At 39.4% G+C, this 14,399-nt stretch overlaps 1 protein-coding gene across 1 annotated transcript in view; it reads right to left on the bottom strand.

The window, feature by feature from the left end:
• Positions 1 to 3,229: 3,229 nt before the first annotated feature.
• LOC112575081 (pappalysin-1-like) overlaps positions 3,230 to 14,399 on the bottom strand; it is a 56,861-nt gene continuing 45,691 nt past the window's right edge. Inside the window, exons 19-23 of the mRNA XM_025256640.1 lie at positions 14,186 to 14,390; positions 13,147 to 13,309; positions 12,029 to 12,167; positions 11,576 to 11,763; positions 3,230 to 10,021 (exon numbers count right to left, since the gene is read on the bottom strand). Of these exons, the coding sequence (XP_025112425.1) occupies positions 9,824 to 10,021; positions 11,576 to 11,763; positions 12,029 to 12,167; positions 13,147 to 13,309; positions 14,186 to 14,390 (893 nt within the window). The 3' untranslated portion in view covers positions 3,230 to 9,823. The remainder of the gene's footprint in view (positions 10,022 to 11,575; positions 11,764 to 12,028; positions 12,168 to 13,146; positions 13,310 to 14,185; positions 14,391 to 14,399) is intronic.

Below are 14,399 nucleotides of genomic sequence, written 5' to 3'. Positions count from 1 at the left end.
TGTAAAAGCAAATATTTCTAATGCTTAGAGTTTTCGTTGACCGGACATTTCTACCGAACCTTCGCGATCCAAAATGTATTAATTTATTTGATATAAAGTTACAATTTGTGATCGCGGGAGGGAAAAGATAGAAGATGGGTCATACAAAAAAATTTGATGCAATTCGTGCAGCATTGAGAATATATATATGCGTGTCGTATATTTATTTGAAGGGGAAGGAGTGTGAGTGAATCTTCTTGCATATAGTGAGCATGAATATTTGAGTTTATATTGAGAATATATAAGGCATAAGCTCTACAATTCGATTGCGAGTGGATGTGAGAAAGAAACATGTTAGTCGTAAGGTAGGTAAATCAATTACCACATTTACAGATTTACCAGAGTAACTTTTATTTTCAATATGGGTTAAGTGTATTGCCGAATACTTACTATTAAACTTTTGAGCATTTGATTCCCTCCCACCTACTGTTTGACAGGGAGACGATTTCAAAAGAATAGAAAACAGTTGTAATTCTGACATCTTTGTGTGCGGTAACATCGTTAAGGTTACAGGAAAGGCTGCTACCCTACGTTTGTTAATTAGGCCTATACACGATCCTCAGGACAAATTAGGGGAAACTGTCCATGTTTGAAGGCTCTACTCTCCGACACATGTTGGAGTCTACGGAGGGGGTATGCGGTCATCCAGAATTTTGGAATTCATGTCTGGTAATGAGCTCAAATCACTTTCTTTAACGAATAAAGAAAAATCCAAGAACAAGGACTTAAGATCGGGCTAAGCAGCAGCCTTGCTGGCAACAATACCATCCACCCGGGGTGGGGACCTTGGCAAGAAGGATGACGACAGGCCTGCGGGAGGCTAATGAACAAGCTCCACGGACTCCTGTTGTTCTATTGATCAGGTTCATTAGTGAGACGTGTCAGCGGTCAGCTAGATATGAAATTCCACCGGCGCTTTTTGGGGTCAGAAGAACACCACTCCTTTTTGTTACAGATTGCTTTCTCTTTCTTTTTCTCTAACTCGCTTATTCCAGATACCTTTCTTTCATTCTTTCTCTCTCTCTCTTTCTTTCTTTCTCTCTCTCTTTCTTTATTTCTTTCTTTCTTTCTTTCTATAAGGATTCTGGCACTTTCTGAGAGTTTGAGAAATTTTTAAATGGTGATATAGATTTCTAATTTCTTTTTCATTTTAATAGAAAACAGATATCGATGTGTACATGCGTACGCATGTGTGTGTGTATGTGCTTTTTTATATATTGTTTCTATGGCGCACATACACGAGGGCAGAGACAAGCACACTTAATGTACAAACAATATTCACGTTTGTGTTTATTTACAAGGATTGTAACGATGACCTTATCCCCGTCTGTCTTGCTGATGATTGCATCGACGTTCAGATCACCTTCTGTATCGATGATGATTACGGCCTTTTTTTCTGACAGAATTTGGGAAGCAGGATCAAAGGGAATTCCAAGTTTTGTTCTTAGCCTATGCTGAATGGCTTTTAGAACGTGTGACCTGTATGCGATTGTGTGATTTGCATACATGCGAGTGTGTGCGACTTGGATGCGATTATACGTCGGGTAAGCATATCTGTGTGCATTCGAGTCTCATAATTTTAGAGCATGCTCTTACTCGGTGAAACATCTGACCATGCTGTGCAAATGGTTTTTCTTCAGAAAACGACCATCTTTCAAAATCTGTGTTCATTATAAAGCAAAGCGGGCTTCTAGAAGTATAATGTGAGGTCTTCATTTAGTTTCTTCTACATCTAGTGTCAAAATACCGATAAGTGGCTCAGGTAAGTTAAAAACATATCATCCTTTATATATATTTTCTGTGGTTGTTTTTTTTTTTATTTGGTTTTGTCCAACGATTTCACCTTAATCCATTGCTTGACCTGTCTCAAAGCAAAAATTGATCGATTTCCGACTTTCCATGCCTTAAAAGAAAATGTCTTTTTCAAGACCGAACTAGTGGGAGAGGGCGTCTATAATGACCAGAAGAAAAGGAGGGAAGCCAGTTATTACCTGCATCTGTCATTCAAACAAATTACAGGTGTGCGCGAGCAATCGTCGACAGAAAGAAAGCTCGTGCTCTCAGGGGTAGGGTGGGGGTTGGACAGGAAATAACTGTTCAGTCCTGCTGATATTTAGTTAGCCTCTAATGTTCGCCATCTCCGCCTTCTCTCAGCAGAAGATGTCACCCTTCGTCGCGGCATCCTTCGGCAGAGGTCGAAGTGCGTGCAGTCGAGTTGTTTATTGTTGATATGTTGATTTCCGGTGGCCGGTGTTTGTTTGCCTTCTTTACACCTGGAAAGATTTGGGCGTCATTGTAGGTTTTTATTTTCTCTATTGCTTTAAGGAGTCACATTGTTGTATAGAAAGGTTTATGTAACATTAGGGCGCGTATATATGTGTGGGTGGGTGGGTGGTGAGGGGTGGGCGATTGACTGGAGAGAAATTTGCTTTTATTGTTTGATTGTATAGAAGTCCACAGTATTCCGTTAATGCTTTTGCTTAGATATAGGATATATTTTGAGAAGTCATACTACTAGTGAAAAGTGAGAGTGAGTGTGAGAGAAGAAGGAGAAAGAGGAGGAAGACGAAGAAGAAGAGAACCATAGGGAAAACAACCTAAGAAGAAATGTCGACAAAAATACTTCAGAAGAGAGCAATAAAGGAAGCACAATAAAATACTTATTAGTGAAAGAAGTACCACTGTTAGATAGTAGAAGTGGTTGGAACAGTAGCGCACGAAAAGCGGAACACATCCAGATTTTAAGTTGGAGTGTAACTGTAGAAACAGGAATGCAAGCTAAATATTTGGTACATAAATATTTAACTTGGAATTGAGTATAATCACCACACTTAGGAATATAAACGTATAATTTTGGAATTAAACCGTAAACTTTGAAGTGTCAACAAATATTTGAAATCTAAACGTATTACCTGGTTGTAAATATTTTGAAAGTAAACATAACCCTTCGATTGTAAACGAAATATTTGAAATGTAAGGCGTTGAAATATAAACGATTTTTTAAATGTAAACCAAATTATAACCCTAGAATAAACGCAAGACTTAAAATATAAACCAAGAATTCTGAATGCAAACGGTTATTTTTTTTTTTATATAATCGCGGATTTGACATTTCACCGGTTGGCGTTGAAGACCATGTTCTTTTTTCTTGAGCCGCTTCTAATGAAGCGACCTGTCAGGGCAAGGGAAGACAGGTTGTGAACTGGCTTACTCTGCTATTACGTGGAGGGCGAAGGAGTCAAAGATAATGATAATAGCTTACCGCTTAGAGAAAACCACTGGGTTGGAGAAAAGTAACGAAGAAATGGCAGGGCCGTTGGTGTTCTGCGCCCGGGGAGCAAACCGAGGACCGGAGCGACGGTTGATGACGATTATCGCACTCAATTGCCTTTAATGTCGCTTTAATTTCATACCTTGTTGACGGGCTATAGGGCCAGAAGGAGGATCCTGCAATGCCAGTTGCAGCTCTTGTTGCTTTGAGTTATTCCCAAGAGATGAGGGACCTTGACATGTGGGTATGAGGAGAAATGAAGGAAACTAGTCAGGAAGAACAAAAAAGACGACAAACATCAAAGAAGTAAAAGTTTGAGAGTTTAAAAAAAGAGAGACAATAATGTACTGTAGAAAGATTGTTTATTGTCTTAAAAAAATTTGATAGACATAATCAGAACTGTTTAGTATAGTCATTAAGGACTAGTGGGGTGCAAAATGTTTTATAATGATTGAGTAAAGCTAATCGCAAGCTACAGTTTCTTCAAATCTGGGTAAATACACCCCTTCTATTCTTGAGTGAGACGCCTACAAACGACACCATGCACACAAAGAGGTCAAAGTACACAGATACGCTTCATTGACTTCTGGTCTTAGTTTTACCCAGTGGCCAGTAAAACAGTTTACATTGAAGTTTTTTTTCCCAACATTTCGCCAACAGTTTCTGACAAACTAATCCACCAACAGAAAGCAAGCACCAAAAGCAAAAAGAACAACACAACACCACGCTTTCGCGAATTTTTCATTTATTAATTTGGTCTTAATTTATGATTGCACGAGTCTGGAGGCTTTAATGAGCAAATCAAGTAAGACAGTTTACGGGCGGTCACGGCTGACAGGCTGCGAGGCCTTGGGTGAGCGCCACCAACCACGAGTTGTTAGTCAAGCGGGACGACAAGCGGGATGCGGCGCGCGTGATACACAGGATGATGGCGGTGACAGGTGAATGAACAATGAGATCGATGAGATCACAAACACCTCGCCTGGAACCTCACAGACGGCTCTTCTGGAATGTTCTCGTTCAGTTTGAAGAGAGGCTACGCGGCATAGCAGTTAATCCTCAAATCTTTCCACTTGATACGACGACTGACAACATATTTATTTATTTATTAATTAGGCAAACATATTCGACCTCAGTAGGCTTCTGATTAGCGCGCTCGACTTCTGAGAAGGTCCCCTGTTCGACGCCCCTCTTTGTCTGTGACTGACATGGTTTAGAGATGGTTCTTTCCCGCCTTCGAATAGTCATGCTTAGATATGGTGAACCACTCACAATTCACTATTTCCACGGCCACCAGTCCACTAGGTCCATTGTCGTTAAGCTTTTAAACTAGGGTTAAATCGTCGAAGTGGCTTTTATTCTTAAGATGAAAAAATATTGTTCGTATCAGTTGCTTTTAATTAGTTATTTTCTCCCTGTAACAAAACAATCCTGCGCATTACCAAAAAGGCAATGTTTACAATCATTACTAATTACTTAGTGATATCTGGAGAAGTTAAAACAACACTTTTGACGCTTTGTCATTACAATTAACCCTCTTAATTTGAACAGGTCGAGGAGGTCATCACAACAGTGGGAACAGTCCCCACCATAGTGCGAAAGTTTTAGTTCACTAAAACAATCAAAACAGTTTAGTCACAAAGGCATTCGACTGGTCCCAAACAATGTACTGAGGTAACTTGCCTAGGGACTAAGCTGTCTTTGGATATAGTGAACATAACTTCTTCGTGTTATTCACTTTTGGAAAGGAAAAGGAAACCTACTGAGCAGCTTAGTATTGTCATACCCTTTAAATTTGCGCATAAAAGGGGGCTTAAAGGCCAACCTCAGCCATTCATGAACTGACTCTCAAAGTTGCTGGCGAGTTAAGAAAACATACACCTGTTAGTAGCTTGTTACAACCATGCATTGGGAATATATAACTTTTCGCCCAGAAAGTACACCTAGATCGACCTAAACGTTTAATTTTTGTGTCACAGAAGGATGCAGCTAAGATGAAAGCTTTGAAGATAAGAGGCATTGTCCAGTCAGCGAGTCGACGGTTATCATATGATAAGTGAGGTTTGACCTTTAGAGAGCTCCATTGTTCAAGTTATATATACTGAACGGAACAGTATTTTTGGCAAACTACTATCTATGAACAAAAGAAAGCTACAAAAATCATGTTTAAGTCTCGATTCACTTCAAAATCCAAAATCAATTTTCTGTGTGTGAGAGAGAGAGGTGGGGTGGTGACAAAGAAGCTTACTAATCATCAAATCATCATTTCAGAACTATGATATCAATGGTTTAGAATGTATGTCAACACTAAAGTATATTCTGTTTCTGGGATCAAGTATAGCCATCATTCTGTATAAAATTACCATATGAAATTACCATAGAGAAGTACGAGGCGATTTGATTTTCACCTGTCGGTGGGTGGTGGTGGTGATGATGATGAAGATGAATACGATGGTTTTATTTATGTTGTTGGTATAAATATTAAATCAAAGTGCATCATCAGAAACAATAACACCAGTGCGGCACTAAAAGGAAGCAATTACATCCTGTTATGAGAAATACAATCATGTTTCACAACACCAAAAAAAAAAAAAAAAAATAAAAAAAAAATTCAAAATCGTGATCTCGATGTTTTCCCCCAAAATGTCATTTTCTTCCCACCAATGGGTAGTTCAGATAAAATCTGTTTTCACTGTCCACATCCTCTCAGAGAGAGCATAAATGTTTGAAAATATACGATCTTTTGCGTCAGGAATAAATAATAAAAAAAATAAGTAAAACCACAAAACCACAGTGCCTTTGGGAAATTTGAATAGATGATAACTTTCTTTTTTTTCAGGGTCTTGTTTTCACTGGTTGTGTGGATAGATTTTATCATTCATTTTGAAATGTTCACTTGCAGCAACATAAAAAATACAATACATCAGCAGCATTAAAGTATAAAAATCATCGTTAACCATCCTTGCAAAAAAGCCAAATTCCAGTTTATATAAAAAAGCCGAAATACGAGTGTGCAGAAAAAACTCTTGCGTGCCTCTCTACTCTAGAAGTAAAAATATTCCGAAACCAAGGTATTTGATTAAACAGCAAGTTTTCATTGGTATATTATGACATGGTTTGGATGAGGTAAAAATCAACAAAGATCTTTGTCTAAACAAATACTGCTGGCAGCAACACTGACATAAATTTACTAGTTCCAGTGAAGTAAAGCAACATGTAAATATGTGTACAAACACCATAAAACTGGACAACAACATTGTCACAATCTAAAATTTCACCGAGTCGACTGTATTTATCCCTAGCAACAACAGTTGAACCTTTGAACACAACATTAAAAATAGAAACATTTTCTAAAATGTTGGCTTCTGAGGCGGAGTCACACTCTTTAAGAGCCCGAGGTATGAGTCTTATATATTTATACATATGAAAGAAATCTTGAGCCGTTTGTAAGTCACAAATTGAGTATCTTGTGTTGTGAACACTCTAAACACAGCCCTTCAGGGCTTCTTTAAACAGTTCAAAACAAATTCATAGAAATGAAAACAGTTTAGGTGTTTCTCACAGCTTTTGCATATTCTCCCTGTCAAAACACTTAAAGGGTCTACACACATTTTGTGGTAGCTTTGCTCAGTATAGTAACATATTCAACTACAAATGTCTAATTAAGAGGGCGCGTGATAGATAAAACTATAGCAAAGAGAAGGGAGTGTGTTTCTGTTTTACAAGGATTTTATTTAATAAATTTTTATCAAAATTAAGCTAAAAATCAGCGTGGAAAGCATCCTTCTTTGAAATCTGCATCAGTAGCCTTATCGAAGTAACATAGGTTGCCCCAGAGATCTCATAAATATGAAAAATTGAATGTTATGTTTCATGTTTGAAGTAATTCATTCAGCTTTTTAAACGAAAACTGTATGATCAGACAATCAAATCATTGAAGAGAACAGGTTTAAAGCTTCGAAAACGATGTTTGGCAGATGTCACTGCCTGGCCTACTATGCAGTCCAACGAAAAGCATGTCAAAGTTCACATTTACATGACATTTAATATCAGTATATCTCGATAAATGCTTTGGCGTGTGCTGGCAAATATATAAGAGTTAATTTACAGAGCGGTCAGTGAGATGAATAATAAAAAGACAGTGAACATCGTAGATTGGAGAAGGGAAAACTGACTTCAAAACAAGCTTTTTGTGTCGAAATTATGCAAAACTTGACATAGATAAACTACCAAGCGGTCGAAAATAATAAATATTTCCGAAAGAAACGAATAATATTTGTGGGAGACTATCAGCAAATTCCTTACAAAATTCGTCGAACATAAAGACATAAGTGTAAAAAAAAAGTAAACAAGAAAAAATGTTTACAGATAGCTACAATGGCTAAGAAACCTTTACGAAAATCCAAATATAAAAAATAGGGAAACACCGTTTACAGATAGCTACAATGCCTCAACACTTCTCGTTGTGACAAAGGCAAAATGAATGGCGATGCTGAAGCAAGGAAAGGTCTGATCACAGACATCTACAGTGTATCTCTCCATTGGGAAATCCCTGATCGTGTAGCGCCGAGAACACAGTTGAGGAACTAGCATGATAACAGAAATTTCAAGCATACCAACAGTCCAAAACGACTGTTGAGCCGGACACTTTAAACAACAAAAAAAAAAAAAAAAAAAAGGGGGAAACCCCCAATATTTATCAGAATACTTCGTCAACAGCCACAGATATACTTCTTACAACACACACTGGATGTACAACAACAATATTATGAAACACTTTTACGAGAACACCGACCTGTAAACAGTATCGCCAGCAGATTAAAAGGAAAGGATTAACATTTATTTATTAAAACGTTTTCCCATTGTTGATCAGATGAAATACTTGCGGCTTTTCCTTTCAGTTACCCTGGGTAGAAGGGTTGATGGACAGCAGGCGAAGATAAAAAATTAAGAAAAACATTTGCTCCAGTAAAAAATTCAAATTTCCAAAACTGCAGACATGCGCACACAGATTTAACTTGGTAAACATATCCCAAACACTCCAGCCAATATAACATTTTGGTATTAATTATATAGTTTTCTACAAAATATTCTTGAAAGTTCTTTTTGTCGATTTGGACGATGGCATTCAACGGAGATAAAATTTTGTCGAAGAAGATTTCATAATTTCTTTTGTTTCTTTTTCATCTGTCGCATTAACTGCTTAAACGTAGATCTTTCATTAACATGTTAAATGACAGTGCGAACAAGCTTCACGGTTGTGTGAACAATATCGTTCTTTATATATATAAATATTTAAAAATCGGTTTACGAGAATACTGTACCGTAACATGCACTCAGAGAGGTCAGGGTGCATGTGTGCATGCCCCAACACCCAACACACTTAATACTCAGTGGCATGTTAACGGGACAAGGACTGGTGACAAAAGCATCATAAATATTTGGTGAATTTACAACAAAATGACTTTGGTTTTGTCCCTTCTCTCGTTCTTTTGTCTTTCTCAAACAGGAATAAATAGAAAAAACTTTTCAACCAACAACAGTCGAAAGAACTTGGTTACCAGTATCTTCTCATCACTCTGGAAGTTCTCCAGAAAATGTCCAGGCCTACTAAAATATGAAAGATTTGGTTCACTAATGCTTAGCGTGTAAGTTAAAAAACAAAATCAAGTTAAAAGGCGAAGAAGAGGTCGCAGATGCTGATAGAGTGTAAAAGGATCGACGATAGAAGAAAAAGAAAGAAAAGAGGTAAAATCCAGAAGATGAGAAGGAATAGGGGGAATAAAATGAGGAGGAGGAAGAGGAGGTAGAGTCAAACCTCAAACAAATCCCATAGAATCATCTACTCTAAATATTCCTTCAGAAATTCAGCTATTGCCTACAAACTTGGAGGTATATCAAAAGTCAACAGGAATCTTGGCAACTGTTTCTACAGAAAATTATTTCTGTAGAAAAGATATAATGCAGCAGGTTAAATATGTAAAAATGCATAGCACGTATTGCAGGTCACCATTTTAGGCAGAACCATTTTGTAGGTATGATAGCATTGTGTTTATGTGTGTATGGATGGAGTGCTCAGAGCGAGAGATTGTGCATACCTCTGTAGGTATATGTATGGACATGTTCTGGCTGTAAGTATATTGTGCGAATACACTAGTGTTAGTGATTGAATAAACTAATGACTGAGCGAATGCATGCTCTCGATGACTTCCATGTTTGTCTGTAGGATTTTCGAGTGAAAAAACAAAATTATGGAACTGTGTACAGCGCTTGCATATGTATACATCACCTCTGTTAAGATGCTCACAACTCCTTCAACACATCAATGTCATCATACTCCCACTTTTTGGTATTTCCATTTTCGAAGCAGTAACACTCAAAAATAGGTTTACAATATACTGGAAAAAGGTCTGTAAAATACTCTGATCTATAGTTTATAAAATAAAATTGCAGCAAGTTTTTAAAGCTCGTATTTTTGTGCAAAAATCACTCTATATTTTTTTCGAGTTTCTTTCAACTATTTTTCCGTTTCTTTTTCTTCCGGTTCCTGTTTTCCGCAGCATCCGGGTCTTTGCACGTGCACGCCTTGGTGCAGGTCTCTGGAAAGGGTCGGACCTTGCCCCCTACCGTCGACTCACAACAGTCCCCGCCGTCCCAGTCGCAGTGCTTCCGGTTGTTGCGTGCGTCGCACCACTGGTCTCCCTTGAATTTCTAAACAAGGTAGGCAGAATTAAAACTCAGTAAATACAGATTTTTGCGATCTGATTCATGCACATTACATGTTAAAGTGTGTTTATTATTAAGGTTAAAATATAATGTAGGGTAGTTTCATAGGCACTGTCGTGATGAGAGTTATTCCGCGAGGACACATCCGGGGTTTTATGTTGTCAGCTCCCTTTTGCGTTTTGGATAGCGCCATATTGTTCGTGTTTAATAAATGCTGTTTCATCAAAAAGTGTGTAGTGTTGGTCGGCTGTAGGGACGCAGCACAATGCATCGTGCCAGAAGTGGGATCAGTTCATGCCAAAGCCATGGGAGATGTGAAGAACCTGCTTACTTCAACACCAACACTTGCATTCTATGATCCGGTAAAGTCTACAATTGTCAGCTCAGATGCCAGCAGCTATGGCATTGGTGGTGGGTTGCTACAGCAGCATTCTGAGGGTATCAAAACTGTGGCATTCTGTTCAAGAACTTCGACTGCTAGTGAATGAAGATATGAACAGATAGAGAAAGGAACACGAACAGCAGTCTGGGCTTGGGAAAAGTTCAGCAGATATTTGATTGGTCTAGACCAGGGGTTCTTAACCTTGTTTGAGGTACCGAACCCACAAGTTTCATATGCACATTCACCGAATCCTTCTTTAGTGTCATCACGAATTGCGGGTGTGTCTTGACCTCCGTGGCGGAGGCTCCGCCGAACCCCTGAGACCGACTCACCGAACACCTAGGGTTCGATCGAACTGGTCTAGACAGTGTTCGACTACAGACTGATCACAAACCTATTCAACAATCAACAACCCTGTCAGATGCCAACCATGTTGATGCGCCTCATGATATTCAGCATCACCACAGAGTATGTCTGGTAAGAAGCTTGTCATTGCAGCTGCTGTATCCAGAAGTCCACAGTTAACTGATGCTTAGTCTGACATTACAACACTTTCAGAAGATGCTGAGGCATATTTGAGAAGTGTAGACATTTCATGGTCATGTGCAGTTCGAGATCCAAGTAACTCTTATGCCAACATCAGTTCCACACCAAGAATGTCTCGTAGCGGCAGAATTATCTCCCTGTCCGCTCTTATAAAGACTGGTGACAGCGACTTGAACTTTATTTAGCAAAGATAAATGATTAATCTCAAAGGAAAGGGGATGTCGTGATAAGAGTTATCCTGCGAGGACAAATCTGTTTACGGCATGACAAAGATTCCGTTGACAAATTTCTATATCAGAGAACCGTGGTTCTCTATTCACCGTGCCACTGCTCACGCCATTGGGTAACGTGTACGCAGGCGTGTAACATTCTACTGAACCGCAAAGAATATACCCAGTTTAGATAATAATAATTTAGATAACGAAAACACTAACAAACACACACTTTTGCAACACGATTTTTTTTACAAGTTCATGAGTTGCTTACAGGGCTTTAAGACCAATCGATAGACTGCAGTTGATGAATTAATTAATGAAAATCAATCAGTCATTTAATTCTGTTTTCTAAGCGACCCCCAGCAGACCATCATCATGCATCTATTATACACATACCTGGCTGCAGCGCTCGACACAGTTCACTTGAGCCAAGGGAGGGAACCACTGTCCAACTCCAGTGCATGTAAGCAGATTGATGGGCTCCCCTCCATCGGCGTCTTTGGCATTTGCGTTATTGGTTTTCTCTTTAGTGACGTAGACAGGCTCATCATCCGGGGTCTTGCACGTAATGGAGCATTTAGCGCCTAAAAAATAGTTGTACTGATACAATATATTTCTATATACGATGTGAGGTTACGTACCTCTATAGAGAGGAGGAGACGAATAGGCAGGTATCGGCATATTAACAAAAAGGGAAGTATGTAGAAAAAAGAAGCAGATTAGAGAAGTCACTATCATATACTTAAACAGTAATATGACAGGAGTCGACAAACAAGATAAATAATATACAGTGTAAGAGAGATGTAGGGTGACATAGAAGGAGAAAAAAGAAGTACAATGATTTCGTACCAGCTGTCAACCGAACGCAGCGCAAAACAACGCTTGTGTCTTCAACCGGAAGTGGACACGTCACTTCATCAAAGGCGGCACATCGCTGGAAACTAGTGTTCCACTTGCCGCTGGACGTACACACGGCAACCTGCGTTTCCTGCCATTGATGGAACAATCTTAGAATAACAGCATCAAGCAGACAAGTAGTCTCATTAACCGTAGAAATGAAAGAATACCACTCGAAAACAACAACAAACTAACCCTAAAATGTATACAAACTGTTAAACACATCTCTAAAACATTACATTGTGGCAGTGCCCCGCGCAAGTGACCTTCATCCTCTTGCTTAAGCCTCTGCCATGATAGCTTTTGAAAAGCTAGCACGAATGTTGTTTATAACTGGAATGTATGTCTGGTATGTTGTTACTGTTGACGTCCATAAAAAAGTACTCTTGCCCAAATATGTTGCAATAAATAATGACCATTTTGGTCATGCCTACTACATAGTCGGAATTGTTTGTTCTTCGCATGTTCACATTAAAAAAAAAATTAAAAAAAATCCGGAAACATGGATGAGCCAGTCAAAAAATGCTGAAGAATTCTGTGCTGAAGCTTTTCTCAGCCATTTAAAGCGGAGGCTGCATAGTGCTCATAAAAATGCGAACCAGTCAGAAACCATTACATATTTTTAAACAAAATCATGGTGAAACTGGTTAAAAATATTTTCTAGGAAAAATATATATATATATATAATGGGACAGACTAAATTAATGACTATGCTATACAGAAGTTTTATATGACCACCAGGTAAAAGTTTGTCATACACTCGGCAGTGTGTATGGAAGGCCCGTAATGACGTACCCCTCGTAGATGTGGTTAAAACACTCGTTTGTCACCACTGGAGTGAGTGGCTCAGGGTTCAGATCTCGTCTCAGGACACTCTCTGTATGTGACACCTGTTCGCAGGGCTGGGCGTCGGGGGTTTTCTCCGGGTACTCCGGTTTCCTCTCCCCACCTCTCCCCCACCTCCATTGTGCGGAATCGCCGCAAGGTTGAAGCACTTTCGTACTAATCCAACCAGGCAACCAACCAACCAGCCAACCAACCAATGTCCTTACCTCCTTGTTTTCTCTTACCTGACTCTTCGGGCATCGTAGGGTGCAGCGACTGCCAACAGTAACACCCTCAGTGCAAGTCACCAGACCGCTGAAGATAGGGTCAAGCTTGGGGCAGGTAATTTTCTCGCAGTGGCCACTGCTCCAGCTACCATCACTTTCACAGCTGATGTGGAATACTTGCCTGTCTCAAAAGAAACCGCAAGCAGTTGTTTAGTTTCCCTTTGGCCATTCTACCTTCCAGCTGTTTTATTTTAAACAGTTTATATTGACCTCCAATGCTACTGCCATTAGGATGTCATCACATACACTCGACTCCGTGTTACCAGGTGCACCGAAGATTATTCTGTGCGAATTAAGTAGCTGTTATCTGACGAAGATATTGAAGAGTATGATCAATAACCCAGAAGAATACTAAGTGTTATGGCACAATCTCTAATACACATAAAGCCAAGCCTATGGCACCTTTAGGGCCTTCTTGACATAAGAGCCATTATTCTGGCACCTGTGTACATGCTTGTGTGTAAGCCTTTGTAGCCTGTTGTCACGTGGTGAAGCATTGGACATACCCGAGTATTGTGTGATTGCAGAGTTGGTTTGACATTTTCATCTTTTTCTTTTGTTTGTTGTTCCGTGATTTGTCTGTCCACGACAGGAACATCATGGCGCATTGTACATATTTTGTCGAAGGTAGCTGGTGTCAAGCACTGATCCTTCTCTTGTAACTATCATTTGTTCCTTTTCTATTTTTTTCTTTTCTTTTTTTTTTTTTGTAACTGTAAACACTTTCCACGTAATACTTGCCGATTGGAATTAATAAAGTTAATTATATGTCCTCGTCTAATATTCATTTCGAAGTCTGAGTGTTTTCACCAGTATTTTTATTTTCCATTAAAATCGCCCATTGATCACTAATTAGCTTATTTAAAACTTCTCGATGTTCACAAAAGTCCTTTCTTTGGAGAAGTAAAACAAACCCATTTGTGTTTACTGTGAACTCTGACTACCTTGTCAGAGCCAATCAGATTAGAAGCTAGAAAGTGTCGGTGTCAAAGGTTACCTGTTAGTGCGGGCTCCTGCGACGTGGTAGTCTTGGTTACACCGGAACTTACAGAGAGATCCCACAGGCTGCACGCCGCTGCGACAGCGCTGAACGGGCGGCCTGACATTCCGCACGTGCAGGGGCGGTGGGCACGTGACCAGACAATGGGCCAGCGGCGAGGACCACAGTCCATCTTTCTCGCACAACAGCCAATTGTCCAGGCCTGAAAGCA

Source organism: Pomacea canaliculata, linkage group LG11 (genome assembly GCF_003073045.1).
Source record: "Pomacea canaliculata isolate SZHN2017 linkage group LG11, ASM307304v1, whole genome shotgun sequence".
NCBI lineage: Eukaryota > Metazoa > Mollusca > Gastropoda > Architaenioglossa > Ampullariidae > Pomacea > Pomacea canaliculata.
Note: the sequence above shows the minus strand (reverse complement) of the source record. Positions and strands in the feature narration are given on the sequence as shown.